Raw genomic sequence first — 23265 nt, 5'->3', positions numbered from 1 at the left:
CAAAATATGCACCGCAAAGATACACTGAATCTACAAACAGGATATCCGGATTAGACACTACCATTGAAACAAAAATAGCGTGTGGAGGAATATCAATTTTACTACGCTAACACGTCTAGTTGATGAATTTGTGGTGCAGGAAAGCTGGGTGTCTAGTGAAACGACCGACATAGTATAAAGACCCGCACCAGCTCATAGTAATGATGATGATGATCATTGATCATTTTGCTAACGTGTAGTTCGGTCATAAATCAGCCCATATCTCTATAAGAAAAGACACGAGTAAAATGCTTCTGTTAGCCGGTATTATCTAACCATATCGAAACTGATATTTAGATAAGATGGCTACAAGCGCTGTGATACGTCCATTTCCCTCCTATCGTCTGCTTTATTCTGCAACACTGCACTAATGCACAATGCATGCACATTGCACACTGCACAGGACACGTATAGACTCAAAGGAATTTAGCATCACCCCTCTCTTTCTCCCTCTCTCTATTGTTTCGCAGACATTTGTCACTTCCATGCGAATGCACCGATTGGAATACATGCGAGATCGATGTCCATTGCAGATATATTTATTTATAATTTCTCACTAATATTATACTCTATTTTCTGACACGACTTAACCTTTAGCGTGAAGCTAACTTTCCGGCATGTCTTTATCGGCATCTCAACGCAAGATCCTATCTCTAAACTTCCCCTATCCGGCTGCAAGATTGCTCGCAGACGCCGCTGTCGACTCTTAACATAACACGATATATCATATGACGCGTTAGCCCTGTAACTAAGCCAATATTTGATTAGTCAACGCTACCTGCAGTCGGCTGTCGGCAAATAGGATCGTCATCATTCGAAACCCGACTAGACATCTGCCGATTTAACTATAACTACTAGAGGTTTTCAATATTGCGGCCCTACATTATCTACATCAGCATACCCCTGCAATCTGCATGTACGGATTGAATAATGCATGAGCTATTCAATATCGCGATGACAGGAATCTTCGTTACCTCGGATGATAATGCTGAGCTGAGCCATGGGAAATGTGACACGATTCCCAAAATTACCCGTATTATATACGCAGATTAAAATGAATTCGATGTAATATGAACTAAAATTAATAGCTGTGTGGGCGAGCAGCATCCTTAAAAATTAGCGGGGTATTTTAGGTATTTATAGCAGGATTATCATCACGTTCCTAATTCGGCTGAAAGTCCTTGAATGACGAGTGACGACTACTTTTCTTTTGTATGAAACCAAATCCGTCAATTCTATACATGTACTGACAGTACAGACATCTTTTTCTGAGACACACGAGCATATATGCCCGAAGTGTACTTCGAGTAAAAAATATATCGTCAAGTGGTCAATTTCGACCTTTTGCTGTAAAATCTTGAAAGAAAAAATTAAAATTTGTATTTTCAAAATACAATTACTCATTTTCAGGATTCGTAATAATACCGACAAATTTGATGACCGGTATGTCACAACAACGAAACCACAGATGTCACAAACTTGAACTAGTTTGCGTCAGGAAATACGTATGGAGAATTAGGATTGTTGTACCTGCTTTTCGGCTCTTTGTCTTTCTAAAATTCTTTATCAGCCTATATATATATATATATATATAACTGTATGTATTTAATCTGTTACAATTAATGTAGAGAAATGGCGGGTTTAGACAATGAACCGCGGCGTGAAATGATCATTGAGTTGTTATGGTACATCGCGAAAACAATACGTATACAATATCAGACACCGCAAAGTTAAAGTATAGCAAATTACCCACGATTAAAATGAGTCGAGATTATACACACAGATAAACACGTTGGCGTCGTAATGTTGTCTACCATCTGCACAAAAAAATGATATTGTTGTTTGTGGAATCCCACAATTCGTAAGACTTCATTATACTGTAGCATTAAGGAGTCCACGACTCGGCAATAATACGCCACAATTTGAACATGACTCATTTAGATATCTGATGCTGTTACAACCGAAAATTGGAAACAGCCAGTGTGAGTTACTCCGGTTGGTGATGGTGAATACGATGTACGAGCTATAAAATCTATCTTTGAGTGTAAAAAAGTGGGGAACAGTGGGATAGACAGCAGCCCCCTCTGATATTCGGGGAAATTTTGTAAAAATGACTTGGCAGTCTTTTGGAGGAAAGTATTCTCTTCAGAAAGTTTCTATGCACAGAAAACCTCAATCCATAACATTTCTCACTGCAGAGAAAGGCCTTCATCTCATGAACCATCGACTGCAAAATTACCTTTTATAGTATTAGTTATAGACACTGTGTCCGCCAGTTATACTGTGATTGTAATACGTTGAATATATTGTTATTCTGATTAATAATACTTGACGCTTGTTGTTAATGAGACATAGATCAGATAAGGATTCAAATCCTACACTGTCATCAGCAAACGTTACGGACTACGTAAAAATCAGCATTTACTTTGTATTGACAATAATTCAGTTACCCATGCGATACGTTTCATAATGTTGGAAAATGAGGAGAATTTCACCTGTCGGACTAGCATAAAACTAAATGAATATGTCGTGGAGTCACCGGAATTGCAAAGGAGCGACGGTGAAGACGGTTTAGTCTCAACTAATCGGATTTCGTACTATGCTGGTGCCGGTAAATAGTGTCATGAGCATCACGAGCGATTGGCTACCTCAGATGGAGTTCTGGAAATGTGTAAAGATCAATAAAATAGTAAATACTTCAATACGCTTTCCTCAATAATCTATAATCTCAGATAATAATATTTGTGACAGCTTGCAAGCGTGAGTCTTCTGAAAACAATGTAGATAAGCGGCCAGCATAGTGAAAAATCTGTTTCATTCTCCTCACAACATACTCCTCGCATGTGTAGTAGGCTACGCCTGTAAACCTTTCAGACTATTTTAGCTGTCGGGAATGTAACCGTTACAAGCATATGGCCACATAAGAGACTATCCAATAAATAATGAATGTAATGGCTGCAACAGTATCAAACACCACAGATTTTATTTCGCAACGATAACATTGCGTGCAATTTTATAGAACCCACTTCATCGTGGACTTTATTTTACGATTTTCCGCAGCATGCATACGGGATCGGGATATTATGAACATGAGCAATTGATCTTTGGACATTCTCATTCTCACACATCGTTTCCGTCTCTGCGGTCGGTAATGGACTAATTACCGAAATCAGCAATGGACATCGTTTTTGGAATTCATATATGCTTTCTTAGTAGATGTTGCCGTAATAATACCATCATCTTGTCAATCAACGGCCAGTGATCAATCAGTCGCTATTAGTGGGATGCGTAGATTTACCTACTTAAGAAAGTTCAATCGGGATAATTAACAAAGAATCAGCGGATGATAACCTAGTAATGAAGTGTTCACCTTCATCATTCTCTTTGGCGAATAGCCTACCACATATTGCACATATATAGTGTACTATCTATTATGGGTTTCCGTATCATTGAAATTCCCGGCTAGTTGGCCATCCTGGTGCACTACAATGCGCGCCAACTCGTGCTGTCGTATTTCAGACGTGTATCTTCACCGATATGACACGGCTCAAGATCGGCACATATCGCGAAACAAAATGCAAATGACTTCGCGGTATTTTGTCGAAATCAGCTTCAAACAATATTCTACACTGCCCAAAAATAATCGGCTTTCAAACGCATCCGATATATGATCTATGGTTAATGGTCGTTCTGCTATTCCGTAAAATATGTAGTTTGTAGAATCAGCCCGAAAACCCTATCCCGTAGGACAGAGGGCGATGGTTAGAGTTTGAGTCGGAGCTTAAGAAAACTGGGAACCGGATTGAGCTGACACTATTTAAGGGCAATCGTCAGCAAATCAGTAGTTTAAGTTAAGTATAACTACATTGTAAACAACCAACTAAGACACCATAGGAACAAATACAACAAATACACGCAAACCGAGAGTGCAGCTATTGACCAGTTTTTAGCCTTGACAATAAATTCTCTCTACTGACAAAACCGCGGTTGGTGAATTTAGGTGGACTCGACTGCTAACAAATAGAAAGTTTCGACCTCTCTCCAATACGGAATTTCGTCATTATAGTTTTTCGTACAAGTGGAATTCTCAACATATGCTTGTCAATAGAAGAGTTCATAGACATGGCCTGATGATAACCCAGTATCCGTAGACCAGCAAAGATTACCATATTCCGGTCTATCGAATAGCTCTCGGAATATATTGTCTGAAACGTTCCATACTTTTTCATCTCCGAAAGCACGTAGCTGTGTGCGATTATCACAGCATCACATGTATCACAAGACATCACAATTCTCAGTCTGGGCAGTGTAAATCATCGAAATTTGGATTATTCGGGGTTTTCCTAATAATGAAGTCGCATGTGGGCAGTATACCCGTGGTCGTGGGTACATGTTACAATTGCTACTTACATCAATACTCGACTTGACTTGGTCTATTTTGTTCAACCCCGTGGTCAAAACCTGTTGCACTGATCATCGGTATAAATGATATTTCGTGAATTGAAGTATATATCATTAATGCTGAACATTTAAACATGTTTTAGCATGTCACATGTTAGTTCCTCCTAAGATGTGAAAAAGGGATATCCAAATACTTCTCAGGTACGAATTTATAAATACTATATGACCCCATTTATAATGACCAAGGCTAGTAATTTTAAGACGAAGTGTGACACGCCTAATTGCCCATGTTAAATTTTTAGTATACGACAATTCCCCCAGGGAGTAATTAGATAGTCATTAGACAGACAAAATTTTTAAAGCATAGAAAACAACTGGTTCATCCAAACATGTGATTGGATCAACCAAATTTATTGTCGAAACTGCCGTCTTGTTGCGTCACAAAAATCACGATTTCAGTGTTGAAATTTACAGTACATACCAACACACCGCATTTTGGCAGAGTGCCGCCTGTGCAGGCAAGTGGCAATCAGTCAACTACCCGACGAACTAAATTCCATAATACTTGTATTTAGCGACCGAAACCGCCCTTATTTGTCACTTCGATGACGTGTGCATCATTTATACCGAAATCAATTATCGTTCCGAAACTGCGAACTGCCTGGTATCGCGTGAAACACGATTGTTGTGAGTGCCCGTATTTGTACTTGATTCGACACGAGCGTGAGAAATATTAGCAACACCATTGTCAATGTCGCTTTTTGAGGTAGAAATTTGTTTTCACTTCATAATGTGCAGTCTTATACAAAAAGTTATCAGATCACCATTGCATGTGTAATTTTCGGTTTTGTTTACGGCAGGGGTCGCCAACTCAAAACGGATGGCGGGCCACTTTCCAAATTTCGTAGAGATAAAATAGGCCACGCAGTTTAATAACCATGTTTCTTATACTTTACGTCAGTACAACGCTGTGCTCTGTAACATGGACGACGGGCATAGTTCCCTCAAAAGAAATAAAAGTTTTATTAAAAAATATCATGATCATCACTTTCATGCTATTTTGAACTATGAGTCGCGCACAATATCTGACAACACTTTTCAGCGACTAAACAATCGATATTGGGGTTACCAGACACGGTATTTGCTGGTAAACTATATCGCTCGTCGTAAGGCTTGATCCTGTGAGGAAGCCTTAAGTCGCTTTCTAAGCGTCTTGCTCTTGTTAATGTCTGGGCCATTGCACGTCAAGGCAAATATGCCCTGCCCATTCATATCGGCTAATTCTTCCTCCATGAGCTGCTGTTACCATCGCCGTAACTAGTGAGGTATGGTGATTCTGGGCACAGGAAAATAGCTTATTTTGAAGATAAACAGTAATATTGTTAAGCTGAAATTAATTTTAGCATTTCAAAATCCTTTCCAAACAATTCTTCCGAAATCTGAAATCAAGTCGCGGGCCGCAAAATATGACCTCACGGGCCGCATGTTGGTGGTCTCCCATGGCTGCCTTCTTATTTCGATCAACATGAATTCTTATGTAGCTGGCGAAAGGGCGGTTTCACGGAATGGAAAGAGGCCACTCACGCGACTCTGCGATCCCACAATACACCGAATTAAAACTGCGACTCTAACTCCGGATTAGGACTTACTTCAACTCAATATTGCTCTGCTTAAACATTCCCGATAAATCAGTGGTTCTTAACCTGTGTCCCACTGACCACTAAGGGATCCGCGAGCCATGCAGTGGCGTAGCAGCCACTTGGCGGTTCTGGCTCTTCGCCAGGGTAGGCAAAATGTGGCTGCACAATGAGAGAGAGAGATAGATATGGTATTATTTTTCGCCTGCACCATCGAGATGCTCTGACGACAAAGATGCGAGACGGACTTGTTTTTATAATAAGGTCATCTGGTTTGCACCCCCGTTTTACCGTCTGTGATTGCTGAGCGCCTAGCGGGATAACTGCGGATACCAGTTTTCGAGTCTTTGGTCTGACCCGTCCGGGGATCGAACCCACGACCTACCGATCAAGAAGCCGGACGCCTCACCATTACACAGTGAACACAGTCGGCAAAAAGAAGCGTTAATTGGTAGTCCTATAGCTGGCGTCCAGTGAGCTAAAATTTAATCAAACAGATCTCAATCGAATGCTAGTGTCGCGCTGATTCCGAAAACACGAATTAATATGTTAACATGGCGATGGAACCACTCCGAAACAGCCGTCAATGCCGATTGTTCGGAGAGTTCGCAGAAAAAGAAGAATGCCTGGCGAACAATCAGAAGATGATGGGCTCAGTGTTGTTGAAGAAGTTAGAGTTAGACGATGCATGTTTCAAGCTTTGGACAGATTTGAACTTGAAGCTGAAACGAGGTTTACCGGTATACACCACTTAAATGATATGTTTGGATTTTTGAATACCCACGCGCTGCTGCAAAGCGAAAGTCACAATTTATCCACCAGCGCTTTTAGAACCACTTATGACAACGAGGTGGACTTTTTGGAGTTAGCTGCGAAAATTGTCATGCCTTATGCCTTCGAATTGGGGATCATATAAATCAGAAGATTGCTAGCTTTTCGTACAAACCAATAGGAGGCCTCTAGGACGAACACAAATTAAGATATGATCATATGAAGTTGTTCAACTTGAGATTTTAAAAGGGTTAAGAGGCTTGTGCGGAGCAGTGAAACCACGTTTGATCGTAGTGATACAGCGTTTGATGTTTTACAGTGGTTAGTTAATGCAAAGCTACTTGATTCGACACCATATTTATGCTCGTGTCTGAAACTTTATCTGACCATTGGGGTTTCGATTGCAAGCTATGTGAGGCGAGCTTCTCAAAGCTCAAACTGATTAAGTTTTATTTACGTTCTACCATGAATGATGATCGGTTATCAGCTCTATCTATTCTGTCTATAAAAAGAGACTACGTTCATAAACTTGAATTTGAGGATATTATCGCTGATTTTGCTTTGAGGCGGCTATTGATTTTCTATTTGCACCAAACAATCGTTCGCTATTTCTTGTCTTTATTATTTTTGGCCTTAGTAACGTTGAGACGGTGAGGCTGAGACGCGGCATATTGTTTGTAATTATTTTTATTGACAAGGTTGCTTGAACATGAATCTATGTCGAAATTTGCTGCGGTCTACTTATGGGAGGGGGGCGGCATTTTAGGCGAGAGCCAGGGGCGGCAGCACATGCTGCTACGCCAGGGCCGCGAGCCAGTTTCAGGAGTTCAAAGAGACAGCATAGCTAACTAACCTACGGCTCGTAAGTTAGTTATCTATTGAGACACACTCAACTCATATATGTGATGTGTGATGATACGCCGGTCTTGACCCTCATGGGTAATTAAGCCCAATCAGTAGTCGCATTGTGACTGTTGTGGTTGTACGTCATGTTCAGTGGCGTATGTAAGGGAGGTTATGGGGTTCGAAACCGGAACCACGTCCTTCTGAAACAATCCTATCCCCAATATTTATAAGGTTATTTGTAATAATAAGCAATTGTTATCACGCTGTTTCGTAAAATATTCATTATAATGTTTTCGTTTTGCGTGAAAATTATATTTTAATGGTTTCGTTATTGCACATGTCATTTCGTGCACTAGTAATCTATAGTAATATATTTGACCTGTTCTTAGATGTGCATTGCGCCGTATGGCCATACCGTATTTTGGAATCGGGAAAGGAGGATATTATTACCAAATCAGAAAAGTTAGTTGATCAAGACTGAAAACGGCTGATTTTGCTATTTTTGCTGGAAAATTTGTTGAGTTAAAAAAAGGTCGTCACTCTCATTTGACTCCCGAATGACCCACTCGAACGTCCGTATTACCTATTTCCCGTCATTTATGACGATTTTCAGTTGAACCTGTCCATTATCCTAGCTGTAAATGCTGTAAAGGAGGACAAATTGCCAAAAAGGATGACATTTAGGCGTCCTCCGAGGACATTTTCAAAAATCCGAAAAAGTAGGACAAATCCGCATGAAGGAGGACGTATTGTAACCCTGTATTGCGGTGAATTTTTGTTTTTATGACTCAGCGATAATTTGGGGTTCCGCAAAGGCTTGAAGATTAGCGTATGCGTTCCGCGGATTAGAAAAGGTCAAGAACCACTGCTGTAAATCGATATTGGAGACTCGAGCACTGATATAACTTCAAGTGACAGTGCAGATACAATTGCAATTCTTTTGTTGACGAAATTTCTACTGAAATATATGTGAATAGAATGCCGATACAGGAATCGTGTTTTTAGAGGCTGTTGAATAAGGTAACCTGAGACTGTTGACCCATAGTGCCCTATATGGTATGCCGTCTGGGAGCAGCTGAGGAGCAGCGGAAACCGCAATGGTATTGACCATTGTGGCGCAAGCGATTGAGAATTCACACTCTCACTCTCGTGCTGACTTGCTCCTCAGCTGCGCCGTATTATTCCAGACGGCATTGTTACGTCATAATACCAAACTCCGTTTCAATGCAACATTCGAGGCTGATTTTGGGGGGATCCAGGGCCACGAGCATAATAAGATTTATATTTTCGCAATCAGTACCGCGGTAGCTTTCGATTGATATCAATTTTATGAATTTTTGCGCTCGGCAAGTTGGTCAAAAATTACCGCAAAATTACCTTTGGCCAAATGGAAAGTGTGACGCATCGCAGCGAGCCGTGAGATTTGCTTGTGTCCACACCACACTATGGTTGAAAACTTTATCATGAACTGTCCCTCACATGGATTTCGTAGAACGTTCCTGCGCCGTGCTTGTGTTTGCAGAACATTGAACATTCCATTTCGCCTCGTGAACCTACTAACGGATCCAAACAGATTGAAACACGTGATATAATATGTTAGAATATATATGGTGGAATATATTAATATGTGTGGAGTTTGTGATCAATATATTTGAATTGTTGCCACATTAGAATTGAGTAATGTCGTGGCTTACAAGACCTAACGCTGATAAGCGGCACTCTTATTCTTCTTCTAATAAACAACAATAATAATATTATGTATAGGGTTACCATATTTTGGAATATGGAAAGGAGGACACTTTTTACAAATCATAGAAGTCAGATTACCGGACTAGAAAACAGCTGATTCTCAAATTCGTACTGGAAATCTTGTGTTACCTAAAAAAGGTGGCCTATTCCGATTGGACTCAGCCTGACCATTTTCCCGGCTGTCAAAGTTGTAAAGGAGGACGAATTTCCCCAAAAGATGGCATTTTAGGGGGGAGATAGCATAGTGGTGAGCGATATTATATATTATATATCTATTTATTTATTTCATATGTTACCATGTCTACTGTCTTTAATTGTTATATATTTTCTTCTATGATGCAGACTGTCCACTGTGCACTCTCCACTATTATTTTTACAACACTCGATTACTTCACTGCCATGGAGCGGAGGTGACGAGTAACAATAGGCCTTTATAGGTCATATCGTCACCTCCAGTCAAATTTTATGTTTGACGAATCAATAAAATGTCTGTCTGTCTGTCTGTCGGCGCCATCCAAGCAGGCGGCCAGGGTTCGATTCCCGCCGTCGGAGGTAATTCTGGTCTCCTCGTCTCCCGTGTCGCTGTTCTTACGGCGAGAAAAAAAAGGCACAGAAAAAAGACCCGATTAAGAAATAAAAGAGCAAGAAATAGCTTCTAAAAAGGAACGACGAAGACAGAATGACATCGAAGAAGACCGACATCGGGCACTAGGTCGAGGTGGATGTCTGTTCAAGAGACCCCAACTGGTTGGTCGTTCGGTATCCTCCTATCGTCCTTTAGGAGGCATTGTCCTCCTTTTTCCGGAAATCGAAAATGGTAACCCTATTATATGTGAACAAACATATATTCAACCGATTTGTACTTGCAAACTGGATATGGTTGGATATGATTTTTGACCACTTCCACCTGTACTTAACGATTTTTGAAGCAAAACTTATGTAGGCCTACTTACTTTTTACCTTTCGGATTTTGTAAAGTATATTTTATAGTCGTTACATTCATTTGATTACGCATATTACAATTTCGAAATTCACGATCTCTCATTGAGTATACTAAAAGCAAGCGAAGCCGTGACCAAATCCATTGTAAGTTACTTATACTTGAATACTTCTCAAACTTCTCTATTTCTACCTCTACTTCAAATAGTTTATTGACTTTTCATGTGAATCGCTACTTCCATTGTAGTCAAGTAGAACTGTACGATATTATTTCTACTTTTACGTTTAGTAGCAATGCTGACTAGCCTACTTCTACCATGCATTTCTGGGGATACCGTCGTCTCGCCTAGGAACAGCAGTTTCGAGAGATTCCCTACCTATAACAATATAACATGTGACTGTGTTTGGGCATATGCTGTACACTACAGTCTATATTGTACAACTTTACGTACAACTTTACGTACAACTTTACGTACATTGTCCTAATTCTTCCAAGTTTTCCATTATAGTTATATCCTCCTGCCGAGTGCCGATGGCGTTCGCTATTGTTCACAGCACCACTCTTCCATTACTATTCAATAAAATACAATAAATAGGCTACTTTAGACTTCGCGCATCAATTGGATATGTAGGACAGGTTTAATAAATATATGGCCAACATTAGTTTTTCCGCGAGCTCAGGACTGTGTCATTACTCAAGAATATTAGGAATATGGGTCGTCATCGAACTTAATTATGAACATGAAAAGATGCAAATTAATATAACCGCAGGGTTACTCACATATAGATATATGCCAATTATACAGTCGCTATACATGTAAACTGTGTCACGTAGTGAGTCCCAACTCTGCGCAGCGAAATAATTGCCCTCATAAGCGTAAGTGCGTGAGCCACATGCATCGAGAGCTCCCGCGCAGTGGCTGTGAGCCCATGCAGTTTCTGGGTATTCTTTTGTTATGTGCTTCCATCATCACATTTTACTACTATAGGTTATAGGTAGGCCTATACTGTCACAGCCTCATTTCAGGCAGGTAGATGATTTACGGGTTTCTGACAGCTACTATACCGTACCAGTTGGCTGCGGTTTCAATAAGGAACCTCACCCATATGCGTGCGCACCGCGCACTCATGACTTGCCTGCTGAGAACCGGTCCGTCATTTATTAGTCAGTACTGTTCAACTAGTGCAGCGGTTCCCAACCGGGGAGGAATTCCCCCCTTGGGGGGAATTTTGCAATTTCTAGGGAGGAATTCGACTATAGAATTGTAACGGATTTCCCAAATTGTTCATGTTCGAACTGTCCTATAGTCAACCAGTTATATCCGAAAGTATGCTTCTTATGGCTGTTTTTTGTTTGCTGAAAGTATGTTCAAATGCTATTTGAAATTTCCTTTTCATATACAAATTCCCCCACCCCTATTTTAACTAGTTCAGATGTGCTGCGGTTCGCAAGACAATTTTGTAGGCCAGCGACGGCCTCTCAATCAAATATATCCTAAGCGAGTAAATGTCATGCCGAATCCATCACAACAAGGCATTTAGTGAAAGTATTTATCTTATATTTTCAAGTCAACATTTTCAGACAGTTACTAAATATTCTAACGTCATCGCTTCAAGTCGAAGAGATCGCCAGCCTTGCTTTATTTTTAGTGAACAGCTACCCGATCGAAAAAGGACATGGTGAACTTGGTGCAATGTTGCCGAAACGTAATGGGTGTCCTAAATTTCAATGAGCCCCAGCAGGGAATCTGATCACGTGTATGTTATATATCAGGGCAGTAACACAGTCACCGGGCTCCCAGTCACATGTCAATCTCACTTTCATAGTTTTGACTCGTGTCAAGTCGAGTCATTTTCAATTCACCATTGAGTCAAGTACGAGTCCAAGTCACCGAGCAGACGGTCGAGTCCGAGTCATGGTATTATGACTCGAGTACGAGTCCAAGTCACACACAAGTCAACACTGTTTGGTGATATTGAATGATTTGGATTTATGATATACTAATTTTCCTGACTTTGTTTCTTGTCGCATTGTCAAGTACCAGGATCAATAGACGAAATTCCAACATTCATGTCCAACTTTACTGTTCTTCGAAATTACAATGAAATGTCGGTCTTGGCCGTTATACAGTCTTGAGTCATATGGCTTGGTTCGAGTCATGCACAATGACTCGAGTCCAAGTCGAGTCAATACCCAAATTGTCTCGAGTCGAGTCGTTTCTGTATTTTGAGAAAATGACTCAAGTCAAGTCGAGTTATCAGATAATGGTGACTCGAGTCAAACTCGAGTCTGGTCAACCCGGCTGTGTATGAAAGTGCCACTATTGTTGGCGAAATGCATACGCAAACTTGAAAAAAAATCGCGAGACCACCAGTAAATTTATGGATACTGATTTTTCACTGCAGTTATATTAGCGATTGCTGCATGGTATGCCGAAAACACAAATGGACGTGTGGGGCTCTGTTGAGTCAAGCCTTCCAGAATATGTGTGATTGGGACCAAGACCATGGTTGTTGGAGGTCTATAAAGTGTTATTACAGCACTGCTAGAAACAAACACTCGGTACCGCCCGTCTTATTCTCTCAGTCAACAGGTGTTTGCGCGGTAAAAATGACCATTTTTAATCATCGGGCAGATTTATCCTTAGGGGGGAATTTTGGCTAAAATTTCGGCCAAGGGAGGCACGAGATGAAAAAGGTTGGGAACCACTGAACTAGTGCGTTACAAGTAAAATTTAACAATGGCTCCAATGGACAATTGGACATTCATAATTGCCTATCTTACCAATGGTAAGTTACCACATGTCGCTACATCATCCGGACTACGGGACCGACATAGGCATAGCAGTCTATTGGTTTACAGACCACCATTCCATATTTTTACCAAATTGTGTAGTTGAATAGTATTTGGTATAGTTCAATTTCAGTAGTTTCAACTGACACTCACGCAGTGAAAGCAGAGAGGATGACTGCATCCACCTCAACCACCAGGTCGGATCTCTGAACACTTTCTCAAACCCGACATTCCAGAATTTTGGCGCATTCCGGCCATGACAAATAACAGTTTTATTCTTTGGTCTGATTACACCAGATTAGACATATTATTAGACCCAGATTAGACAGATTAGTGCCAGTATAATGTACGACTCTTTTTGTAGTGTGAACACTGTGAACTCTCTCATCGCTGTGGACCAAATCGAGATCTTTGACTGATGGCAGAAGACGAGCGTTCGTCTTACAATTGAATGCAGAAATATAATATCATTTATGGAGGATGTGGTTATATACAGAATATAAGCATTGGTTTGAGGGGACAGAGCAGGGATATCTAAAATTAAAACTAGATATCCCTTGGTAGGCTATTTTTGCCGGATCCGGAGCTAGTTTACGACACGTCCCGTCTAACCGGCCTCTGCAGCTCAGCTGCTGATTGTTTGTTTGAAACAGCTGTTTGTGTATTGGTCTGCGGCTCGACGGCCGGGGAATTGCTTTTGCTGTTGGGGTTTAGCCTAGCTGGTGTATCGATATTCTGTCGACCTGCTACTAAATCGAAATCCACTATCATGGAAGGAGAGCGCTCAATATCTAGTATGGGCAATGTCAGCTTCAATGATGACGGTGAATATGTGTGGGATGGATACTCGAATGCCGAGCAACTCATCAGTGCTCCAGGTAAGCTGCATGGATGTTCTGTTCATTGTGTTCAGATTGTTCGTGTCTGGATATTTGTTGATAAGGAAAACTAATCCTAGGAGATTACCATCTTGTTCGAACATTGATATAAATAGGACCATATAATTATAATTAAATAGTATATTCATATTGAAATGAACCCGAATATTTTCGGCTGACACTCGTCAGGGGTAATCGTCAGCAACTAGTAGAGAATTGGAAAGAACATTGTATATCAACAATCGTATCACAAAATATGACGTCACCAGCATGAAATTTCGAATAAGAGAGCGTTCAATGTACTATTTTTAGGTGATACACGAACTCCTTTTGTTGACAGAGTTTTGGTTGGTGTATTTTGATAAAAGTTGATTCCAAGGCACACAAATGGAATTGTGAACGGCCTCGACCTACGATTCGAAATCGGTCGTCTCGATAATTATAATTATAACAATTATCGTTATCACTTACCGCCTCGGTACCCAGGTTACCACTTAACAGTAGTGATGGTGATTAGACTGAAATTCTCCTTTCTAAAGATAAATAGTTATTGCAGAACATATACAGAATATACAAATCATCTTAATAATAGAATGACTTAATCATTCAAGACTAATATAGTGTTGATTGACACCTTGTCCTGGTAATAATATGAAAATTGAAAGAATTAAAATATGAGATTGGTAATATGAAAGAAACCTAAGGAAATGAAGTTTTAGAATAACATGAGATTTGCCAATTATCAGAAGCTGAACACTAAAAATATGGTGTTGGTTATAATATTACACTCTCATCTTCATTTGTGTCAGTTTCTATAAATTCAAATTTATTAACCAGAAATTTAAAGCTGTAATAGCAGCAGCATTCAAATCCCAAAGTGAAGAGATCGCGAAGCTAGTTGAATTTAGTAATGAAGTACACAAACCAGACAGTTACCCCAGTAGGTTACAATTAGCAATAAAGAATCAAGCTGTAAAGAGGTGTGAAACTACAAGCTACATAATCAATCAGAAATATAGAAGCAATCTGATAAAATGTGCAAGCAATTATAGATAAAGCGGCACATGCAATTACTTGCAATGATCAATGCCACATTCACCGCTCTTCCCAAATGAAATAGATGTATATTTCTCTTTTCTGACAAAGGTTCCATGACACTCATTTTGTCATTGCAGATGTTGGTAAATATGGCAGTCTTGAGCTGGCAGCACGGATTGGTCAAGATTTACTACAAAAGAACATAGACTTGAATGCCGCCAATTACCATCTACGGTGTTGCAATGATGAACAGAACCTCGAAATTGAGGTAATGCATTTATTTTTAACAGTTGCAATCACTTACACTGCTGAGAAATGACTGGATGTTTTGCCAAATATTTATTATTTATTAATAAGTAGTTCAAGCTGTGTGTTTTTAACGGAGATAAAAAAACTTATTGTAACTTACTTCACTTAAGGCTATAATTTAATGATGGATGCTGGAAATTCAATTCGGCGCCTATGAGATTCTACTCTCCCGACTGTTCCTCTCTGATCAATCCTGTTTTAATTTGCGCACGATATCATTGTATGTGACAGTTATTTCATAAACAGTGCAGAGTAGACCCTCAGGGATTTCAGAAATGACCAATGACTATTTCTTAGTTGACATCCAAGGTTCGGTCAGGAATGTTGCAACATTGATATGGTGATCATGGCCAACCGAGCAATGAAATTTTTAGACTTAGTAACTGTAACATTCCCACTGTCGGTAGGCCTAGCCCAAGTTGTTTCAACTTATTGCAAAAATTATCTAACTAATCCTTTTGAACTCTTCACCCTGTCATGGCATTATAACTTCACAATACCAAGGAGTTAACCATCTACCATTTAGTCATTGTTGCTTATAATTGCCAGAATCTTGGAATTATTATGTGAAAATAATAGAAATCCAGACTTTTGCTAAAACGCTTTGGTTGCGAATAAGCTACTGGGCCGGTTTCAGTTCACTTGCTAAGAAGATGAATCATAATAATCACGCTGTAGTATCTAATTGTTTATGGATTTCTCGCTGAGCGATTGAGTGACTCAAGTCACTTTCTATCGTCAGATTCCATTTAATATCCGGTTAATGTCGTTTGATGTAGTTAGAAACAGGTGCATTTATATTGTTAAACCAGTCTATAACAATATGGATCCTAGGCGTTTAAGAGATGATTTGCAGATTTGCTTTTGTGTCAATGGTTTGAGGACAGATTAAGAAAATTTGCAAGTCCATTTGATTTGTTTTGGAGTGTTAGGCTTCATTATACTGAAAGTATAATCATGATTACTCTAGTATAGAAAATTAGTTTTAGGTTTAGTTTATTTCATAGGCCTTCCCAAGTGGTAGGACTTTCTTGGTTCATGTCAAGTACCTTGATTATGTTATTATATTGTCAAGTGTCGTAGACGCAATTTGGTCTATAGTATGAAATCTTTGAAGTGTGACCAGTAATATTTTTACACAGATCGTAAGGTACCACATCTTCCCGATCATTCATGTATCTTGCACTATCTAGTTATAGTCGGAGTAATATTTGAACTTGACACTTATACGCTTAGTTACCCGTACGGTTTTTAACGTGACAAGAAGTTTGATTTTTTACACATCTTTTGAAATGGTAGTTGTTAACATCAATTGGTTGTTTCTGTGGTTACAACTATTTTACCTCTTTCATAGTTGGATATAGTTATTTATATTGAATTAGAAGCGATGGAGTTCAATTTAACTGATAATGTAACGACACATCTTGATGATGACATCATAATAGCGATGCGTGCGCTATCAGCAATCAACTCCGCTATCTTCCTCTACGTTGCCGTGTCTCAAATTACATTCTGCGTGACGCGATGGAAAAAAACTACGGAAATTTATTCCAATGTTTTGAATGCAATTTGCGCTGTCGGGTCCGTGATGGTATTGCTTCGTGTTGGGATTCCGGTCGAAGAAATGGTCGACTTGTCAGCTGATCGTAATTGTGCTTTTGTGGTTGTATTCAAGACTTTTACGTACGGACTTGCCCTCACGCTAATGTGGATGGTGTTATGGCTCCGTCAAAGAGTATTCTACCAATCACCGGCCTTGAAATATCTGACATCTTCTGTCATCAAAGTACTCAGTCTCGTGTCTGGAGTTGTGCTTATCGCTGGTTTTATAGCCACACAAGCACTGTATTATATCACTCAAAGGTACCATGGATCCATTGATGGCTGCGTTATTGATGAAGACTCCTATTCTTCCTTCTTGTGGATTATAATCTATGCCTCGTCATTTCTCATGCAAATTTGCTTGCTTGGACTTTTTATTTATCCCTTGTCCCAACACGGGAAAGCCATGACAAAATCAGTGAGACAGGTGCCGACCTCTGGCCTTTTGATTAATGTTGTAATCAAGAGGGCTGCGGTTACTGCAGGCGTATGCATTTTCATGAATGTAGTTACAGCCATCACCAAGTATCTCATCCCTGGCAGTTTGATTGTTGTGCTAACCTACGTTCACGATATCAACCTTGGGGTTGAATTGTTTGCGATTGTATTTTCATTCAAAAGCTGGAGAACGCGACTAAACCCCTGGTCCATTGTGAAGGGTGGTAGAATTGAAAGTAAATCATTCAGCGCTTGAAATTTTGAATGTCTTATCAGAATTGATAGACTTGTGACTCTCCCTTTTTTGTTGTATGAAATAGGTATGAATCTGATAAACATTGCTGGATCTTGCTTCTGGTGTATATAGCCTTTGGCGTATTCACAGCTCAAAACATAGCTCAGGCTGAGGCGTTCCTTTTACATGTGTTTCATTGCCTGCTTACTCAGTCATATCTGTAATGTCTCACTCAGTGCACAGGTCTCTTTTCTAATATTAGCCTGTCGGGTTTTTTGATACTATTGATTTTGACTCTGCGACCCTTGTCTTTTCACATTGTCCAGTCTTGTTATGTTATTCGATGTGAAATCAATAAGCAAATGGCTGAAGGAGTATTTTTTTCTTTCATGTGGAATTCTTTGGCAGAATAATATGTTTTTTGTTTAGAAGATAGACTATATGGGAGCCCCTGTGCAGTCAGAGTGCGTAGTTGACTGTCCCCTCAGTCCTTTGCTATCATATTATGCTACATGGCAAGATCAAAAGTGAATACATGTATTTCAGAAGATAGGTAGGATGAATCTGTGAAATCATGGGCTGGGCATATGAATAAATGAAAGATGTACCCAGGTAGTCCTAGACCAGGGCTGGCCAACCTTTTTGGCCTAAGGGCCACATTTGATTGACGAACTTCTGCGCGGGCCACTAAACGCGCGAAGCGCGAAAAAAATTTTGAAGTTCATAGGTCAATAATATTGTCACTTGACTGTATTGCGGGCCTGCTGTATATCGCTGGGCTAAGTTTGCAAGGACTGGGCTATTCGGCGCATGGACATATCGATATCGAAAGCTGTGACCAACATGCGCCAATCATTTCCTGCCTAGGTTACATGGTCGACGGTCTTACTGCGAGCGCAAACGCAATGTCGCATATGTCGAACGACACTTTGTCTCGTAATCGCGAATATAGTTATACTCAATCTGATACATTAGGTGTTCTTCCATCTTCACAAAAGGGCAACAATATTAAAAACAAGAAATCGAGTGACAACACATTGCTCTAAGCTTGTAGAAATTTTTACCTTTGATAAATCTATCGCAAATTATTCTGCTTTATTGTAGTGTACGAAGATATACCAATATGTGAATGGCTGATGGACCTGTCAATGCGTCGGAACTGATATTCTAGTCATCACATCTCAAGTATTGCGGTCAGACTAATCAAATTTTTGGTTGGCCTTGCAAGCTCAAAATCTGTGCAATCCGATTTTGATAATATTAGAAATTTCGGAAATTACCTCGCGGGCCACTCAAAACCTTCTTGCGGGCCATATGTGGCCCGCGGGCCACGGGTTGGCCGGCCCTGTCCTAGACCATCCATGTTGTTCTAATACCAACCTGCTCATGTGCTCAAAGTAATTAAAAGGTACAAAGCATAACATAATATAGTGGGACATTTTTGTCAGATTGTGTATTCAACGTTTGCCCATGTGCGGCAAGATGATACTAAATTCTCTTCTGTTGTGATAAAAGCTACTGCTATTTGAGGAAATTGACTAGAGATTACAGCTGTATTTAAGCAGCTGGTGCCTACTTTTCTCTTTCTTTCAATCGTTCACCTTTGTGTTATTTTTTGTGTTATGTATTCATGTTCTAGCCTCCTGGTAAATGTCCTCGGGTATTTGCAATAAAAAGCATGATATTTACAAAACATTGGAATATTGACTTCTGAATTGAAGATAGCACAATCCATTGAAAAATAACGATATGTTTGTTGGTTTGGAAAGGGTCGACACACAATTCAGGATAGTATTTGCAATTCAGGTTGTTCTTCCCTTAGTTTGCGACTCTGCGTCATTCTGGCTGGCCAAGTTCGAAGCCTTCTCTGAACGACATACAGAATGTCATGTCAATTCTGTATGCAGTGTTTTCTTAGTTCTATGATGCATAATACCTGTATGAAAAGCCGTCAAGTGCTACTGAAGAGCTTATGCATTGCTGTGTTGTGACTACTGTATTGTGAACATTGTTCAAATACAATTTGCATGCGCATCCATGCGCATCAGAGTTTTGCAAGTAGGAAGCCATCTTATGGAATTTGCAACTTATTTGCCATTCAGCATAACAATAATTTTGTTTGGTGGTAAATGGCAATATGTTACGCCGTTAGTTTTGAAATTACTGTTGTGTGCTATTCACAAAGTCAAGTCTACTGCACACAGATGCTGTAACTATTGGATGAAGGAAGTTGAGTGATAACAAAACTACTGGTACTTATCATCCAGTTCTAATTGACAGACTGCTACTTTGAAAATGTATCCAAGTTCACTTATAGGCAGACTGCATTGCTTTGACATACTGAACAGTGAACGCCAGTGACAATTTCTGTCAATTTTTCCATATCCTGGTCGTGTAACATCAGCAATGACCCTCGCGCTTGCCACGTCGGCGTTTACGATTTGCCAATTTCTGAATGAAAATACCCTCATAATTCATCAATCAGCTTCCTCTCTTTGCTTTTAAGTAGGGTTCGTCACAGTGATCCGAGACGGGTGGTGGGTGAGAGTCGATGTCTTTTAATCACAAAATACAGACCCGTCACTTGAAGAGTTATATTATCAAGGAATATATAGTTTCAATACCTCCCATCGTGGGACCCTCAAATCTTTGTTGTTGGTCTTAACAAGTCACAAGAAGCATGTTCATTGCAATATTGCTGTGAAATAGACATCAAGCTAAGTAAATATGACTTGGGATAATCTGTAACTGGTATAATGTTCCTGGTGGCCTCAAAATGGATACATTTTTCACATTCCCAGGTCATTACTATTATACTCGACTTGGAGCGAAATACGCGATCATCAATTTCGCGCAGCCTTGCTTCCAAGTGTGCTTGTCAGGGTCCGCCCGATGTATGGTACCATTTCCTTGTGTGATTTTTACCATACAAGATGCTTGATGATTAATGGAATACAGAGTTGAGTACAGAAATGAATCCCGCTTGCTCATTATCGTCAGATTTAACGCTTGCGCACAAGGAACTTCCTGTGTAGTTACTAAATGACGGCACGGCAGCAATTTTCAAGTCATTTGTGACTGGTTTAAAGAGTGATCCAGCGATGTAATGGAGCCAGTGCTTTCTAACCAGAGAGCTATGGATAACGAGACCGAGCGAAATTGCTCAAAAGGCTGCAATAACGAGGCGGATGATACCAGATTGCCTGTCGGGATTTTATCTCTAATAATATCTTGCATTGTGGCATATGTCACCGTGGCCCAGATTACGTACTGCGTACTGAAACGTCGTGTCCGGAAAGAATATGGCCGGTTGTTCAATATTTTATGTGCCGCCGCATCTGTCATCACGATGATACGGGTTTCGATTCCACAATTTGACGTCTGCATTACTTGCGGGGTATCGCATGACGTCCAGGCCCTTTCTTACTATCTGGCGTACTTCTTGATATGGTCTACTCTGTGGTTGAGACAGTTCTTCTTCTACAAGTCGCCTGTTCTAAGAAGACTATTCTCGAGATATATCATCATTGCCAGCATCACAGTTGAAGTGTTGATTTGTACGAATTTTGTTGTGGAAGTTGTGGAATATGGCATAACACGGGAAATAAATTCAAGTGGCTGTGTAATTGATGCGTTTGAAGACAGCATAGAAGCGTGGATTGCGATTTACCTCTCCTCTTTATTCTTCCAATTGCTACTACTCGGGTTGCTACTATATCCGCTGAAGTATCACTACAGAAGCAACGTTGCTAGTCCAGGAAGGAAGCCAGGAAAACGTATGGAGTCACTCGTACGGAGAACAGCAATTACTTCTGGCGTTTGTTCTCTCGTAAATGCGTTGAGTCTGCCCATCAAATTTGTGGTACCGACCCATTATAAAGCGTTGCTTCATTTGATATTCAACATAAATTTGGTCACGCAACTTCTCGCAGTTATAATATCGTTTGCTAGCTGGAAATCGAGGATATTTCCGTGGCGGATTTGCGGAAGAACTCTTGAAGCTTTCAGTAGTACGAGGCTGTCTGGGACCTCTAATACACTTCAAGGCAAACAAATCAACATTCCAACATCGCCTTAAAAGATATGTCGGCAATTTTATGTCATCATTTATCTGCATGATCATGCGACCTGTGACTCGACAGGAACTCTTATATGATTGTGCAGGACCGATGATCATCAGTTTCAAAGATGATATCTTTGATATTTGATATCTACTCAATCTTGTTTACACCATGTTCCGGTAAACCCTTATAAATCTTTAATTGAATGCCCCTTATATTATTTCACCACTATATTGATTCCCCGGAATAAACAGGAGATTTGAGTGTCGATAACAACACAAGAGGTCGGATTCATAAATAAACATAAGATTTTCCGCATTCCTACTATCTGACTTCCTATTAAAGTTTGATAAGGAAAAGTACCAATTTTCAGTTTTGGGAGCTTGGTAACTGATGCTCATTTGTGGAGGGTGTTGATGCACTATGGAGGGATTGCAGACGAATCAGACTACTGCAGGCGATGAACAATCTCAATCCAACTTAAAATTCCGGAATTCTGCACCAGTGTGGATCTCGACACTGTTTTTGTCTTGCATCGTCGCATATCTTTTTATTGTTCAAGTTGTGTATTTAGTGAGACACCGACAAAGACATCGAGGGCAGCGATTGATATTTGATGTATTTTGCACCATATCCGCCGGTTTCAGCTTCTGCCGTCTGGCAGTCCCACACTACAGCAAGAGCATCTATTGCGGCGTTTTACACGACGTAGAGGCGAACTCGTACTACATGGCTTATTTCATGATATGGACGACTTTGTGGATGAGGCAGTTCTATTTTTACAAGAACCCTTCGATCAAATGTCTATATTCCAAAAATATATTCATAATAAGTGTTGGATGTGAAGTGGTTATCGCTTCTGTGTTTATACTCGAGGTACTGGAATATTGGCTCACGCGGTACTACGGGGAGGACGGATGTGTTCATGATTACTTCGAAGAAGGCCTAGCATCGTGGATTGTTGTGAATGTCTCCAGCGTCTTTTTCCAAAGCATACTCGTAGGCTTGCTCATTTATCCTCTTACCAATCAACTGAAGAGAAACGGCACTATGAACTCGAAGCAACGCGTGAAAAATAAATGCTCGTCGAATTCACTTTATCGTATGAGAAGGATAGTCACCCGAACCGCTGTCACTGCTGGGCTCTGCTGTTTGATACACATTGCATGCCTCCCAGTCGGGTTCGTTGTAGAGGACAGCATGCCGCTAATTCACAATATCAATTTGGTATTTCAACTGGTGACGTTGTTGCTGTCTTTCAAGAGTTGGAAATGTAGGTTATTTCTGTGGAAAGTTGAAAATAATTTATGGAATTGGAATAATTTATTTATGGAATTTATGGAATAATTTATGGACAAATGGAAATTCATTCACCTGCTGACGCTGAAATCGGCCATTTCACTAAATTACCGCAATGCTTTCTTTTCGCAGTTTGGCGTTAATACTATTCAATCTACCTTTCTACTCCTCCATGCTTACTGCAAGCCACGGTCTACCGAATGATTGCGTGAATTGCAATTGCCATCGG

The 23265-nt window shown here is 40.1% G+C and overlaps 1 protein-coding gene across 2 annotated transcripts; it reads left to right on the top strand.

The window, feature by feature from the left end:
• The first annotated feature begins 10074 nt into the window (after positions 1–10074).
• On the top strand, positions 10075–22267 carry LOC145457554 (uncharacterized). Of its 2 annotated transcripts, none has more exons than XM_080335775.1 (2): positions 10075–14054; positions 15230–22267. In XM_080335775.1, exon 2 carries the CDS (start codon positions 20783–20785, stop codon positions 21752–21754), a length of 972 nt encoding a protein of 323 aa, XP_080191901.1. In that variant the 5' UTR covers positions 10075–14054; positions 15230–20782; the 3' UTR covers positions 21755–22267. The 2 variants fall into 2 exon arrangements, with proteins under 2 accessions (XP_080191901.1, XP_080191902.1); XM_080335776.1 differs by having other exon boundaries at positions 13749–14054; positions 15230–18047.
• The last annotated feature ends 998 nt before the right edge of the window (positions 22268–23265 follow it).

This window comes from Botryllus schlosseri, chromosome 15 (assembly GCF_051294905.1).
Source record: "Botryllus schlosseri isolate E-star chromosome 15, Bs_hap1, whole genome shotgun sequence".
In the NCBI taxonomy this organism is placed as follows: Eukaryota; Metazoa; Chordata; class Ascidiacea; order Stolidobranchia; family Styelidae; genus Botryllus; species Botryllus schlosseri.
The sequence above is the reverse complement of the archived record's forward strand: the minus strand, read 5'-3'. Positions and strand labels throughout refer to the sequence as shown.

Excerpts from the sequence above, each read along its gene's own strand:
- LOC145457554 (XM_080335775.1), top strand. The coding sequence starts at position 20,783 with ATGGAGCCAGTGCTTTCTAACCAGAGAGCTATGGATAACGAGACCGAG.